At 45.8% G+C, this 15,356-nt stretch overlaps 1 protein-coding gene across 2 annotated transcripts in view; it reads left to right on the top strand.

Moving 5' to 3' along the window:
* LOC146025869 (uncharacterized) overlaps positions 1 to 15,356 on the top strand; it is a 62,482-nt gene that overhangs the window by 30,863 nt on the left and 16,263 nt on the right. For both annotated transcript variants that reach the window (XM_083155995.1, XM_083155994.1), the window contains exons 10-11: positions 1,572 to 1,644; positions 8,074 to 8,191. In XM_083155995.1, the coding sequence (XP_083012121.1) occupies positions 1,572 to 1,644; positions 8,074 to 8,191 (191 nt within the window). The remainder of the gene's footprint in view (positions 1 to 1,571; positions 1,645 to 8,073; positions 8,192 to 15,356) is intronic.

Below are 15,356 nucleotides of genomic sequence, written 5' to 3'. Positions count from 1 at the left end.
GTGCTCCAGACCACTCGGACATTTTTCCGTATGAAAGCAGGGATATGGTTGGGCAGCTGACATCTGGCTGTGTCATATGTCCACCCCCCACACGTGCATCATGGCCTCATTACCATGTGTACGCAAACGTGGGACGCGGACACCTGTGAAGCCCGCGAGGGGACGAGTCTACCTGTAAAGGTATCCGCGGCCCCTCGCGGGGCTCGCTGCGCTCGCCACGCTTCGGGCTCGGTGGCTCGCTGCGCTCGCCACACTATTCTATTCTCACTCCACGCCCTAGTGGATAGTAGGGCATGAAAAGGTCGGAGGACGCGTAACGCCGCCCCTCGCGGGCTCGCTGCGCTCGCCACGCTTCGGGTTGGCGTGGATAGTGGGGTGGCGTTAAAAATTGGGGGGGACATTTAAGGGTTAATTGTGCCTATTTGGGCTCTGTGGCCCATTTAACATTGATTCCTATGGCCAAATCGGGTCCATTGAGGCATTTAACAGTAAAATCGCGGTCAATCAGCCTTTTTAACATTGTTCCCTATGGGAAAATCGCGGGCATCGCGGGCATCCCGATTTACCCGCGATGCCCGCGATGCCCGCGATTTTTACCCCCGACGCCCGCGATTTCAATCGCTGGCGCCCATCTAGGTAAAGAGTACCGAAAAATATGCCCAATGCTAGAAGATTCTCAGGCGACCTGACATGCTAAGAGGAACCGTTCAGCGTGACTGCTGCAGGATGTATAGGGGCACATCTGATGTCTCAGGGATGTACAATTTTTTAGTACCATGCTGATGGCATTGGATCTGTTTTGCAGTTGCCTAGCTGCATTACTCTGGGCAGGGGACCCTGGAATGCTAATCTGCAGGTGTTAGAATGGTGTTAGGTAGAGCATAGGATATTCACATACTCACAGGTCATTATAATATCATCCAACAGAACCAATAAATCCTCAACTGCGTAAAAAAATCCATGAAAAAATATATAACAACATATCAGACCTATATGAGGCTAAAAGAATATCTATTGGTTTGTTTTCTCAAAGCTTTCTGTATACAGCGTAATTGGCAGAAAGATGAATGGTTTGTAAAGTACTTTCAGTTAATGAATGCAGCGCTGATAACTGAACTCTTGAAGTATTATCTGGTTGGGTCCAGTTGGAAACAGTAACAGATCTGGAGTATTAATGGACTAATTCATTGGTTCTCTGATGCCAAGTAAATTAATATTTTAAATACCCTTTGAAGTGTGGCCTCTCAGTGCCATTGCCTAATCATTAATTAGGATTAACAAGTGAAACTGCTAATTAATTTGAAGATTTCTGTGTTTTTTTTTTACATTGATAAATATATGAAATTTGATTGGTTGAAAGAAAATTCTATGAGATTTGTTTTCATTTTTTTCCTCCGTTTCATATAAACTAAGGTGCCGTTTCCAGCTTTCGTTCCTTTTTTTTTTTTTTTGTAAGATAATTGATTTTAATTTTTTTTTATTTTGTAGGAGGGAATCATGTATTATTTTGTAATTCTTGTAACAAACCAACAAAAAGGGGTCACTGATCCTCTCTGTAATTCTCTTCGCAGGCTGCGGGCCGCGTAATGCTGAGTCAAGGATGCGGGAAGATAATTAACACGGCGTCTATGGCAAGTTTAATAGGTGAGTGATTAGAGTTGACAGTCGGGCTTTAGTATTCATAGTTTAATTAGTAATCATGCCATGTGATTTAATTAAGCATGTATTGGAAAGTAGTAATTCACTGACACTTTGTATCAGGTCAAAATATATATTAGCAAACAGTGATGGCTTCGGTAACCTGTCTGTGAGCGGCACACCTGCGCAGACTCGTGGAAAGATCTTATTAATATCGCCTCTTATTTACATAAATTAATACTTGCGGATTTGACAATCAAAATGTATTCATTTTGCTAAGTACTGTAGCTTTTAGAAGTCTTGGAGCCCTCATCAGAGGACTGTAATAGCATAAACAACACGCATGCATTCTAATCTACTGTGTGTTATTTGGTTAGAATCAAACACCTGTGACATCATCACAATAACGATGCAAGTGATGTCATTATGAATCTAACAAACCCCTTTATGAATGTTAGGGATATCACAGTTTGGGCGCAGTCAGGGCAGCCGAGGGGGGGGGGGGGGGTACTAATTACCCAGGCCCAGGCTTGCTGGAGGGGCCCCTCTGTCCCTCCCACAGCACACACTTCTACAGCATGTGCTCAGCCTGAGTGTCGCACTGACAGCGTCAGAGGTCATGCTGAGCCTGCTGTCAGCACAGCACATGCTGTATGTGTGTGCTGCTGCTGAGATCACAGTTTTTAGAGTTTTCTTTCACCCTCCTCTAAACATTTTGGGGGCGTGGTCTAAGTGCGGGAGGTGCCCACCCCCCACACTTAGGCGACACCCCCAAATTTTACTGGGACCCAGCATTCCTCTCGGCTGCCCTGTGCGCAGTATTTTATAACTCTACGTTACTTTTGTGATAACATTTAATTTGATAGAATATAGGTGTGGATCATTGGGTCGATAATAGTTATGTCAACAGTCAATAGGTAGAACCATGTCGTCGACATGCAAAAGATCGATAGGGCCCAATCTGGCCGATACTGTATATAAAGAACGATGTCGTTCACCGAGATACAGTATCGCATTGACTGTGCCGCACAGCCGATGGCAGATATATCTTAAGATATATCGGAGCATCTGGCTGTGCGTATGGGCATTCCGCTGACCACCTGTACACTTGATGCGTAGTAGGGGGGGGCCCTGTTGACGTCACAGCTGGGCAGGCAAATTCAAATGCCCGGCCAGATGGGTTTCCTGAAATCCACTATCAAGCAGTGGATCAGTAAGTGTGCAGACTTCCATTCCGTAGAACGGCAAAAGAGAAGCAGAACTTGAATATTTTTTTTTCAGTGAACGAACACACTTTGGGGCTGATTCAGTTCTGTTCATTGACTGTGCCGCACAGCCGAATTTGTCCCCCGTTCATCACATGACGTCAGCACACACCCAGAATTCGGTGATGTGTGGCCATAATAATGCTGCTTTCACATCGCAAAATGCAGGGTCGCATCGGGATTTTGAAACGACCCTGCATTTTGGGATGTTCATATCCCCTCAGCGAACCGGCATTATTGCTGGTTCGCTGACATCATCCGGGGGCGTGGTGGGGAGTCGGCGTGTCGGGGGGGGGGGGGGGGGGGGCAGAGAGGAGGCAGTGATTAGGGCTGGAGCAGCTCCAAGCATTGCCTCCTCCATAGTGTGAACGGGGGGGTCGACCCGTTTAACCCGTTCACACTGCACAGCAACACAGCAACGAACGGGTAAGAACCCTGCTTTTTTTACAGGTTCATATTGTGGTGTTGCTACCCGTTTGCAGGACCCTATAACCCCTTTCACATCGCAAGTGCCGGGTCAAACAGCAAAAAAACGGCTTGTTGCGATGTGAAAGGGGTATAAAAGTCGGACTTTTATTAGCGAACTGGTGTCTACCTGTTCACTAGGCTGCAAACATACAGTACGCAGCCTAGCGACCAGTCCCGAATCAGGCCCTTTGCTCACCTCTACCTGCGCTATATAAATCCTTACCGCTAGCTCATTATTTCCGAACACGTATTTCACAACTTATTTAACCTCTCAGTTCCGTAAGGTCATCAATTGTCATTTACACCCTTACAGACGCCCACGGCCCGCTCAATGACCGCTGGACCCACAAACCTGGCACTTTAAGCGAGAATAATATGCAATATTTGTCTAGTAACTTTCACTTCATTCCAGACTGTAACGCCAGTTGTTAAACCCCTTTATAGTTTGCCAACAGGTGCCTCGGCCGGTGCTGCTGTTTCAGCAGTGTCGTACGCGAGCCAATAAACCATTGTAACATATGGAGAAAAATCCCGACTGCTGAGCTAATCTGGAAGGCAGTTACTTTCTGGTGATCCGGGGCCCATGGAACAAAAATTGATCAATTACACAAATTAAGTAGAGCCCTTCAGGAATATATTTTATTGGTCTGGACATCTGCTTCAGCATTGTCCAAATCCAAAAATCAAACGGTACTGCGAGCTGCCAAGTTAGGCAAGAAAATCTAGTAGCAATAAAACTACAGCGCAAAACCACTAAGTTAATATTACATCCATCTGCTGAATGTTATATAAATACGCAGCCTTTTTTTATTTTTTATTTTCCTTGGGAATACCATTTATTTTTACAGTGCCCAGTATGACACTCGACAGCATTCTGTGCAGTTTATTACACAGCAACTATAAATGTTTCTTCAAAAAATGCATTTATAATTGTGTTACGAGTCCTTGGTTAAGTGTCGGTGCCACCTGTCCTGTTGATAATTGAAAACAGAATTTTATTCTTCCCCTTTTTTGGGGGGGGGGGGAGGGTTTAAATACTTGGGACAAAGATTGTAAAAAAAAAACGAGTCACGATTATAATATTTCGTTAAGCCCTTACCTAATGGCCTTATGATTTAAAGAGGGTTGCTTGTGAATTTATATGTGGAAATGATGAGGTATTTTAAAAGGTATTTAAAAAGGTAAATCGCACTTTAGGAATAATTAGAAGAAACACAATCAGCTATTGAGAATGAGCTGACCGGGTAGTTAAGGCCACAAAACATTGATCTTGAGAAACCTTCTTGTGGCCTTTTTTTGGTACTGAAATCTCATCTACGTAAATTGGCTGATTTATGGGACACATATTGCAGATCAATTTATGTAGCATTTATTTTACTCAAATTGGTGGTTAGGAATGGGCAAAACAACTCCGCACGTTTCACAGTGTTAGTATTTAGGGCCACAATTCAGGCGCCCTCACAGATCTCCAAACATCGCTACTCTGCGATGTCCGGGGATCTGCTTGAACATTAAAGTGCGATAGTTTAACTAGCGTCAGGGGGCAGTGTGGGGCGGCTACCGAGGGTTCGGGGGACAACGACCAAGTGTTTGTGGGAGCAGCCCGGACACCGCAGGTGTGTCCGAACCCCTCACGGGGAGAACCGTTGCATCCAGAAACATGGCTGACCTGCATCTGGCTTTGCAACTGGGCTGCACAGCCAGGGGGCAGCCGGTTCTGTACGAGCGCTTTGCTGTGTAGCTAAGTGCTCTTATTTTAGCGATGTGCCTGCAAACTTTTGCGGGCACATAAAAGGGCAGTATCAGGCTTGTGGGGCGGTCTTGCCCTTTGCTGGGCATCCACCAAGAAGAAGCCTTCGGGCAGGGGTGCACTACCCTCTGCTGGCAACCCAAACCCCCTCTGCACAACGGTCTAATGTCATGTGATTATTCAACAAATGAATCATATTCAATTGATAATTGGATTCAGTTATGGTGGGTACACACTGGACAACACATATCGTCTGTTCTGTCAAACGGGTGATATATCGTTTGCGGATCGGCGGGTGCGTACACACAAAATATCTGTGAGCGACGTCCTTTACATAGACGTATTTATTGGCCTTGCGGTACAGCCTATGATCGATATATTTGCAGATATATCAGTGAGACTCACTGTGTGTATGGGCGACTCACCAACCGCTTATACACTTGATGTAGGGACCCAATTTTGAATTGGGCGGGCAAATTGAAAGGCTTGCCCAGTTGTTATGGCAGTGCAGACACATCGAACGGCCGATCAATAAATATGTATGCTCACCAGAATTGGGTGCTTGGTCGGCAGATACTGTGTTCTGCAGACTGGTCAGGTCAATGTGCAGCCAGCCTTGGACTAGATACAATCAGGTCGGGTAGCTGCCCCGTTTAAACTAAACATCCCTAAGGTTGGCTAAAAAGTCACAACAAGCAGCACAGTATGCCACGACAACCCCCCCCCCCCCCCGCACTATGTGATCGGCACTGCAGCCCCGGTCAGCAGCCGCCACTAAGTCCTTGCCAGGGAACCTCAGAAAGAGCTTTCATTACCAAATGGGGAAAACTTGTAAACTTGGCCACCATTATGGGGGTACTGTCTGGAGAGAGTGGGGGGACCTGACTTTTGGCTCTTTCTGCCTATACTACCCTGCCCTGTGCCCCCGCTCCCTCCCCCACACCCACTTTCCCCTACAGCTGAGTGCCAGCTTAGTATGTGACCAGAAGCATATCGCCACAGTAGATACAGGTACTGTAGAAACCACCGCTGTGTATGATATGTACTGTACAGTATGCGGAGGAAGTTATGCCTGGGTGACATGTCCCTGTGTAATGTCCAAGACAAGAAAAACAGGTGTAAGATTTTGTAATGTAATAACAATTCCCACCAACGGAAACACATTCCTCCATGTTGCTATATACAGATGTTGTCATGCTCCTCTATCCGGTTTGCCCGCCATCCTGGCATCATTGTCAGGCCGTGAGAAATGTCCCGTTATGGCGCACTGAGGCGTTCTCTAGCAAAAGCACCTAATTACAATGCTTTCGCATGTCAAGATGTTAATAAAGACCAATTTCTTGACGTATACCGGGCGTTATATAATGGATCATTTGCTTGGTTGCCAGATCACGGCATCAGCAGAGCCTCGTACCCTGACCCTGGCCCTTTAAAAAAGAAAACAAAAAAAACCCCAACCTTTATACTGTATATCTTTTTCCCAGTAATTTTAATATTCACAAATTGAGTGCCGGGGCAATTGCGGATAAGTATTGTATCGCATGCTATTGTGTGGGTTTTTCTTGCACGCAGTCTTGTAAAAAGCCTTTTGGTCTTCAGTCTCTCTGTAAGAACGCCTTGCTCCTCTGGAGGCTTAAGACTTCATACTCTAAACCGTCTTTCACAATAACAATTTCTGTGATGGTTGAAACGAGCCCGGTGAAATACGGAATGAGTTTTCTGAGAGGAAGCTTACAAGGGAGCTCATGACCGTTCTGTGAATATGTTTAATAAAATGTGTGTTTAGAAGCTCACTGCCACAGGGAGAAGCTGGAAGGATGAATTTGCTATACAATCTTTCAACAACAAGAAAAAAGTCTTTTTGGCAAATCTTGTTACAAGAGCAGTAGATTATGGTCGTAGCGCGTCAAGTGCCAGGAGAGAACCGAGCACATGTTTAAGCAATAAATACAATAAAGGGACTAAAGCATCAAAAACGTCTTAATTGTGCCTAGCGCTGGGGAATGTATTTCAGCGGATAACAGCCACTGAATCAGGCTACGGTGGAATGTGCTCTATAAGATGGCTACAAATACGGGAAAAACTGCTGCCGCCGTTCTCACGAGCCCGGATAGATTGTAGGGCATAAGGCTAAAGGCTCTGGGGGCAATCAAGAAGTGTTGGGAGAAGAGGGAGACAAATTTGCGCATTGTTTTATGAGCATCCCCGTATAAACGCTGGCGTTCCCCTGCTGAGGCAGGTGTGTTGATGGCTGCTCGGACGGCTTACGTCATGCCACAGCGCACGCCCCGAATCCGGAGATTCTAGCGAACAGGTATGAATCAGGCCTCTAGGGCATCCAAAGACCTTCCAACAACTTATTAGGCTTTTTAAAAAAAAATCTGGAAGTTCCAAGCAGCTCTGGAATCTGTAGTGGTTATATGTGCCACTCCAGTGTAGGCCAAAGGTATGGAGCTCCAATAAAGGAAACCAGCGGAGACCAAAATAAGGCCCCAACGGTGCGGGTTGTGGACAATACACAGAAGGTGTGGCTATCACTTAATTGGAGCCAATCACCTCTCTTGTTATCATCACACCCATGTATGCCACATGCAGCAGGGTTTTGTTCGGATCAGTCATCTAGATATAAGGCAAAGTGGAGAAGGTGGTTAGGAGGCAGCTGTGCCAATTGTTGTATGTGGCATGTAGTGGTTGGGGTCCTGCGATCTTCTTGAAACTACATCATACCAATCTGACATGTCTGGCATATTTACTTGCACAGACGATTTCCAATGCCTACTTACCCTGTACAACCTTGGGGAGACATTCAGACCTTGGCCACAGTTGGCGACTATCCCTACTGTACAGTATGTAAATAATTTCTCTTTCCCCAGAACAGATTATTTGCGCGTTGGGGAAATAATGTTTTGTGTTGGTCACTGAGCCGCAGTACAACTGTTCCTTCTCTTGCAGTGCCTCATCCTCAGAAGCAGCTGGCGTATAACACCTCAAAGGCCGGAGTGGTGAAACTAACTCAAACTTTGGGAACAGAATGGATTGACAGAGGAGTGAGAGTCAACTGCATATCCCCGTAAGTGCATGCCAGTATGTCATCTGTTACCGACACCGGCAGAAACCGCCAATTAATATAACTGAATATGTTGAGATGATGCAACATGGGGTCAACATGAATCCTGTACCATTGTGGAGGCATGTCCAGGCCTGGCGGCAACATTCTACCGATACACATTTTAACGCTACCCCTGATTCACCTTTCCTGCAGCCTAAACCTAACTGTACCCATAACCAGCCTACCCGCTAACCTTTCCCCCTTCCCCTAGTATTAGTACTTACATACACTCACTGGCTGGTGAACCGCACTCTCCTTCATCTACCAGGTTGTATAACAGTGAGTACAGCTGTACAGTACTTGCTTTGTCTTCAAAAAAGTCACTCCAGATTTCTGGGCTATAGATTTCTGTTAAATTGTACTGGGCTGTTTGGCCCCAACAGGTCGGCCAGGCCCTGGTAAACTGGGGTGGGTGGGTGAGTTTGAATGTGTTCAGTTAATGATGGCGTGGCCCCCCCATGGGGTAAAAAACAAATGGAGAGAAATGACAGTCTGTTGCATCAGCTGTCTCCCTCCCCAGTGCAGCACACAGCACTGTGCAGCCCCATTTAGCAGACCCGGGCCAGGGTAAAATATACCCCCCCCCCCCCATCTTGACGCCACTGGTTTTACAGCATCTTCTGGTGTGAACATCCTAAAGCTTCCACTTTCCGTGGGAACATTCCCTTTTTTGGGGCCGTTCCCACGTCCCGCCCAGGGCCAGCAGTGTCCTGTGGCTGGGTGGGGTAGTTGGGAGTCCCTACTGCCACCCGCTGGGCAGCGGCAAAATGGGGCGAGTGATGCAGTTTGAAGGCCACGCCCCCTCACCGCGAGTCCACGCCATGTGCAAAAGTCTCTCTTCATCGTCATAGAAAGTTGGGATGTATATCCTAACATCCTGTACACATACTGTATATTAGCAACATGGATATAACACAACACGCAGCTTCGTACCTCCCAACTCTTTCAGATGGATGGATTTTAAAATAGACAGATATGACTAAAGGTGGCCATACACACGCAGATTTATCTGCAGATCTGTCTGGTTGGAACAAAAACATGGTTATGGATGAGAGCAAATGACAGTTGACCATGTGCATGGAAATGCTGGAAAACTGACAAACTGTCACTCATCCATAACCATGTTTTTGTTCCAACCAGCCAGATCTGAAGATAAATCTTACTAGTGTATGGGCACCTTTACATAACAGCAAATCTACACCCGCAGCTCTTGTGTTCTGTTCCTATTATAGTTGTCATAAACATTAGCAGCACCGTGACTTACACACTGTTGACAGAGGCAATATAATAATACAATTATCGCGCTCTAATTGGCTGTTTTTAGAAAGCTTGATAAGAAAACAGAGCTAATCTGCAGCAACATTCATTGCTGCCGCACGAACAGATATTTATTATTAATCCATTGTCATTGCCTTGTTGTGTGGGATCAAGGAAACACAATATAAATAGTTCCTGTTCCTCTAAACTTAGATAGATTAAAGCGATCGTGTGCCAATTCAAATCATGCTAATTGGTTTGTTTCAAGTCACAAATAAGCGGTCTCTGACATGTATAAATAAATCAGGTAACGATTCAGATGCCAATATTTGTTACCGACGGTTTAGTCTATGTACATAGGGTTAATATAAGGGATGAGAAGGGCTCTGGATTTCTGTAGTGAAGAATATGTAACTTTCAAAGTCAGACATTTACACCCGGCCAGTGTTCGAAGTAATTGATCACGCTTAATCAACCGTCACCGTTTACGGTCTGATAGTTCAAAGTAAAAGAACCTTTTCCATAGCAGACATGCTATATACTAGCTACAAAACTATCGATGGTGAAACATTTAAAAGAGATCTGTAAATATTTTAAAAGAAAATCCTCTCCTAATTGTATCGATCGACATCCACTTTAGTTCAGTTGGCTGATGCCTTGTGGCTGAAATACTGGATATCCAAAGCTGCCAACTGCAACTCATTGCAGTCACTGAATTGCTAGCTCAGTCGGGGAAACATTATGCAGTTTTGTTATTGACAGGGTAATAACGGAGATATATAATGATCCCTTGGTCATTGACTGATGGTTGCACCTTGGGTCCGATTCAGACCTCTTCGTACAGGTCCGAATTTGGCTGGCCCTGTCTTCGATGATGAGGGTTTGCGCATTGGCGCAAACCCATGCAGCAAACGCCTTCCGCAAATTTATCATTCGACAGTTGCTCGTTGCCTGATTGCCAGGCAGAGGGCCGTCCGGGTGGGAACCTTGTGTTTCATGGGCATGTCTCCCATAGAAATACTGAGCGGACCCCACCGAACACAGGCATGCCCCTGTCTGCTGGGGTAAGGGGGGTGGGGGGGTGGGTGTATGACATCACACAATGTCAGCGCCCACCCCCAATTCACAGAAGACTGTCGATTTCTGTGTGCGGGTGCATATGAGCGGATGTGTAAGAGTACGGGGATTTGAGTGAACGGGGTGGTAGTACGTTCGGTAGGGCGGCGTCAACCTGCTCACTATGCTGTGAATTTATGCAGTGTAGCGAGCAAGTGTGAATCGGGCCCTTCTTTGTTCCTATTGTTGGACAAACCTATGAATCTTGCACCGGTATAGAGCTAATGTACCCGTTATGTGTCTCCGTATTGCTCTTTAACGACACGGTATGTATCGCTAACGCATTTCGCCATGATGTTGGCTGGTTATTCACCTACTTAAAAATGCATTACGTTGCCTTTCTTACCCATCCAACAGGTGCTTATAATTTTGTAAGGTCTGTCCCATCTCCGACATCCACATTAGGTAAAAAGGTTTAATTGATACCAGTGTAGATTTTATATCATTAATTGGTGTGTTGCAGCTGTTCGCATAACCACCACCCCGACGAACGCCCGCCCCCTCCCGCCGCCGAATCTCCTCACTAACATCCAATGGGATGTGTACTTGAACACATCCCCTCGCATGCAGCCGAAGGGGAGATTAATCATTCGGTGGTCGCGGACCATCAAATTATTTTTCTACCCCTCGGAAATGAAAGTCAGTCAAAGTGGACTTTTATTTCTGCGGATGATAGCCGAATACAGGGTGGGCACTGATGTAATGCGATGTCAGCTGCCCTTCTTAAGGAAGCAACGCCATGCCTTTGTTCCTGCCCACCAAGCTGTTCACTCCTGGGCAGGGCCGGACTGGCCATCTGGCAAATGCCGATGGCCAAGTGGGCCGATTTGTACTTGCAAGGTGGAGGCTCCGCCTCCCAATCGGTGCACAGAGAGAACCGCTGGACTTGCGGCGGGTCCAGCTGCTCTATCTGTGCACCACTGAGGTCCAGGAGAGAGGGGGGCATTGCACACTGCTATTCCCCTCTCTCCTGCAAGCCGGGAGAGCCAGCGGGTGCATGTGTGCGCGCGCATGTGCGCGACAAAGGTCAAATGCCAGGGCCGATTCGGCAGCCCAGTCTGTCGCTGCTCCTGGGGTTTACACATGTACAAACCCCAAACATCAGGGAAGGGGCCAAATCGGCCCCTAAAAGTGAAAGGTTGTAGCGTTTTGGAGCTGTATCTACAATATAAAACATTTCGCTTGTAAAACTGTTCACCGGAACCAAACAATAAGGTACCATTGACTTTTAGATTCCAAAATGAATTCTCTCCTGAAATGATGATTAGCGAACAAAATAAATTCTCTCCGCTAGATAAATCCTGAGATATGAGTGAGAATCCTAATTACTAAATGTGCATCGCTCTCATTTTATTTTTTTTGTCTAGGAAAAGGTTTTCATTTTTTTTTTTTTTAATGAAATTCTGGTGTGGGAAATAAATCACTAATAGGCTGTTAGCGCACCATAGTCAATACTCCAGCACATTAGTATTTTGGCACTTGCTGTAGGTGATCTGGAAATAATTTAAATGAGTGTTGCCCGTGAAGATGCAAAATGGCACTTTTCCAAAGTCGAAAAAACACAACCAAGAAATGTCAGCACCGAGACAGCCTCTGAAGGGTTTTTGTGAAAGAACGTCAGACGTGTACACATACCAGAGCCTGTGATGCCGGCCCGGTGCTTTGTGCATATTACCGATTCCAGCCTTTGCAATGAACACTTTATTAAATACGCCTCCTGAGCTTACAGTCTATTTGCTGTTTTCAACGGTCTTTGTGACATTGCAACTTTTTCCCTAAAATGACATGATAAAGAAGATTAGCAGCCATTAGGGCAGAAGTGCTTGTCGACTTTGTACTGATCCGTTGAAATGATTTGCAGAGGAGGCCAAAAATCCTCACTGGCCTATTAAGTTCCAAATTGGTTTGCAAATGAAAATGAATGTAGATTTTACAGAATGACAATTGGGACAGTTCAAATTGATGGCGTGGCAAACTTCATCAGAGTCCAAAATTATAAAGGGGAGCAGTAGATTTTTTTGGCTTATGGAAAACAAGAGGTTGTCAGCTTTATATAGATAAATATTCAGGAGGTTCCATTCACAATACAGAATCTAAAGGATTACTAAAGGGTCATACACACGGGGAGATGTTGCTGAGCGATCTGCAAGGGGGCCAATGTTCTCCTGTGAGAACAATGACCCTGACTGGCGATCTGACTACATTTATCCTGTATTCAAGATATTAATCCCCATGGCGATAGCGATAAGCAGGGATGTGCATTGCTATTGCTATGGCCCCTACACACGGGCCCTTATTTAGATTAAAGATGTGCAGGTTCTGATTTACTCTGATTTACTCTGATTTCAAAGCAGGATCTTATTGGCTATCCCAAATCACATGACAGTTGTTGACAGTTGATAGCCAATAAGATCCTGCTTGTAAATCAAAGTAAATCAGAGCCTGCACATCTCTAATTCAGATGTGATCGCAGTACAAATTTGTTCTCAAAATGGGAAAAACCATGTGCACTGCAGATGGGGGTTCGGATCTGGAGTTAAAACACATACGATAAGGGTCAAAAGCGTGAGAAACAGGGCCATATCGTATGTGTATGGGTGTCTTTATTTTATTGACCATTTTAAATAATTTAAATAATTTTTAAAATCTTGTTTATACCACATTTATAGCTTTTATATATAGCAACAGCTATACCTTTAATCTAATAGCAATTATATTCATTACTGTACAAATGTCTAGTTCGCAAATGTTGGTGGTACAAATATTGCAAAGGAGGTTCTCACGTCAAAAAGGATTGAGAACTACTGATATTATTATTATTCTGGTTGACTCGCAAAGACAATGGCGGAAATTTATATCGTATTCGTATTCTTAAGACAAATGAATACGACTGCATACGGCTGTTTCAACCATATGCAAATTCGTGTTACGGAGGGTAATTTACAAAGCAGTCAAATACGACTGCTTTGTAAACCTCCAATGTTGTATTGATTCGTATTAGCGGCCGTATATAATACAAATTTGTATAGGCAGTCTGCGCGGATCAGTCAGATCCGTGCAGGCTGCAGTGTGTTAAATAAATAGAAAAATAAATAAATAAATAAAAAAAAACGGCGTGGCCACGTCCGTAAGAGCACCAGGCTGAAAGAGCCGGGGCTGGTAATAAAAAATCAGGAAACCTGGCAAATAGGGGTTCCCCGTTTTTTTAAAACCAGCCCCAGGTTTCAGGGCCGGGACTGGTTCCCAAAATACGGGGGACAATATGACTAGGGGTCCCCTGTATTTTAAGAACCAACCCCAGGCCCAACCAGCCAGCAGGGTAATGTCACAGCCGGAGGAAACTTATTATATAAGGTCCCGCGGCCAAAACATTCACCCTACCCACCAGTCAGCCTGGCCAGGGGCCCTGGGGGAGTGGGGACACCCCCCCCCCTACAGGACTTATCTGACCAGGCTGAAGCCTGGTGCTGTCCCCGGTGACCCTGGGCTGTGGTCACCGGGCTGATGGCTGTGTATAAAAAAAAGAATAAAATATTGTTTGATACTGTGGAACTATGAGTCCCAGCAAGCCTCCCCCGCATGCTGGGACTTGGAGAACCACATTAAAGGGCCCGCTGGCACTTGTAGTTCCACAGTATTAAAAACAGTAAAATAAACACACACACTGACACATGAAAAATAAAATTTTAATACATCCAAAGCCCTTTCATACTAATACTTACCTATCTTGAGCCCGTAGGTAGGTCCCTGGGTCCGAATACGAAAAATCTTATTTTTGGCATAGTAAATGCCAAAAATCCGAATATGCCCAATTTCATTTTTTGGTACTTGTTTCCTAGCACGGCCACAATCTTGTGGATCGTGTACCTTTAAGTTAAGGTACACGATCCACACGATGGACCCGATTTCCTTTGAAATCAGGTCCATTTTGCCGGCAAAGGTACAAAATCGGGGGCATCGCGTCGGTCGGGACCATTAACATTGGTCCCGACGCGACCGACGCGATGCCCCCGATTTCCCCATAGGCTTCAATGTTAAAATATTTTTTAACATTGAAATCGTGAGGATCGCATCGGTCTTGTGCCATTATAATGGCACAAGATGAGATGGACTTGATTAAGTCCATCTCACCTTTAAAAAAATGTGAAAAATGTGAAATGGGCCAATATGACCCATTTCACATTATAGATGTCCCCGTCGTCACCCCACGATAGACGCCAACCCGAAGCGTGGCGAGCGCAGCGAGCCTGCGAGGGGTGGCGGTGCGCGTCCTCCGACCTTTTCATTCCCCTACTATCCACGTCGGCGTGGAGTTGAGAATAGAATAGTGTGGCGAGCGCAGCGAGCCACCGAGTCCGAAGCGTGGCGAGCGGACGCGTATAACTTCACAGGTATACGCGTCCCCTCGCGGGGCTCGCTGCGCTTGCCACGCTTCGGGCTCCGTGGCTCGCTGCGCTCGCCACACTATTCTATTCTCAACTCCACGCCGACGTGGATAGTAGGGGAATGAAAAGGTCGGAGGACGCGCACCGCCGCCCCTCGCGGGCTCGCTGCGCTCGCCACGCTTCGGGTTGGCATCTATCGTGGGGTGGGGTTTATGTCGTTAAATTTGGGGGTCTAGGGAATATTTTACATTGAATCCAATGTAAAATCGGGTCCCAGGGACCCGATTTACATTTCATTCAATCAAAAATCGGGTCGAAAATCGGGTCGGTCGCGTCGATCGCATCGCATGCGACCAAATCGCATGCGA

Source organism: Crinia signifera, chromosome 8 (assembly GCF_055691185.1).
Source record: "Crinia signifera chromosome 8, ASM5569118v1, whole genome shotgun sequence".
Taxonomy (NCBI): domain Eukaryota; kingdom Metazoa; phylum Chordata; class Amphibia; order Anura; family Myobatrachidae; genus Crinia; species Crinia signifera.
Note: the sequence above shows the minus strand (reverse complement) of the source record. Positions and strands in the feature narration are given on the sequence as shown.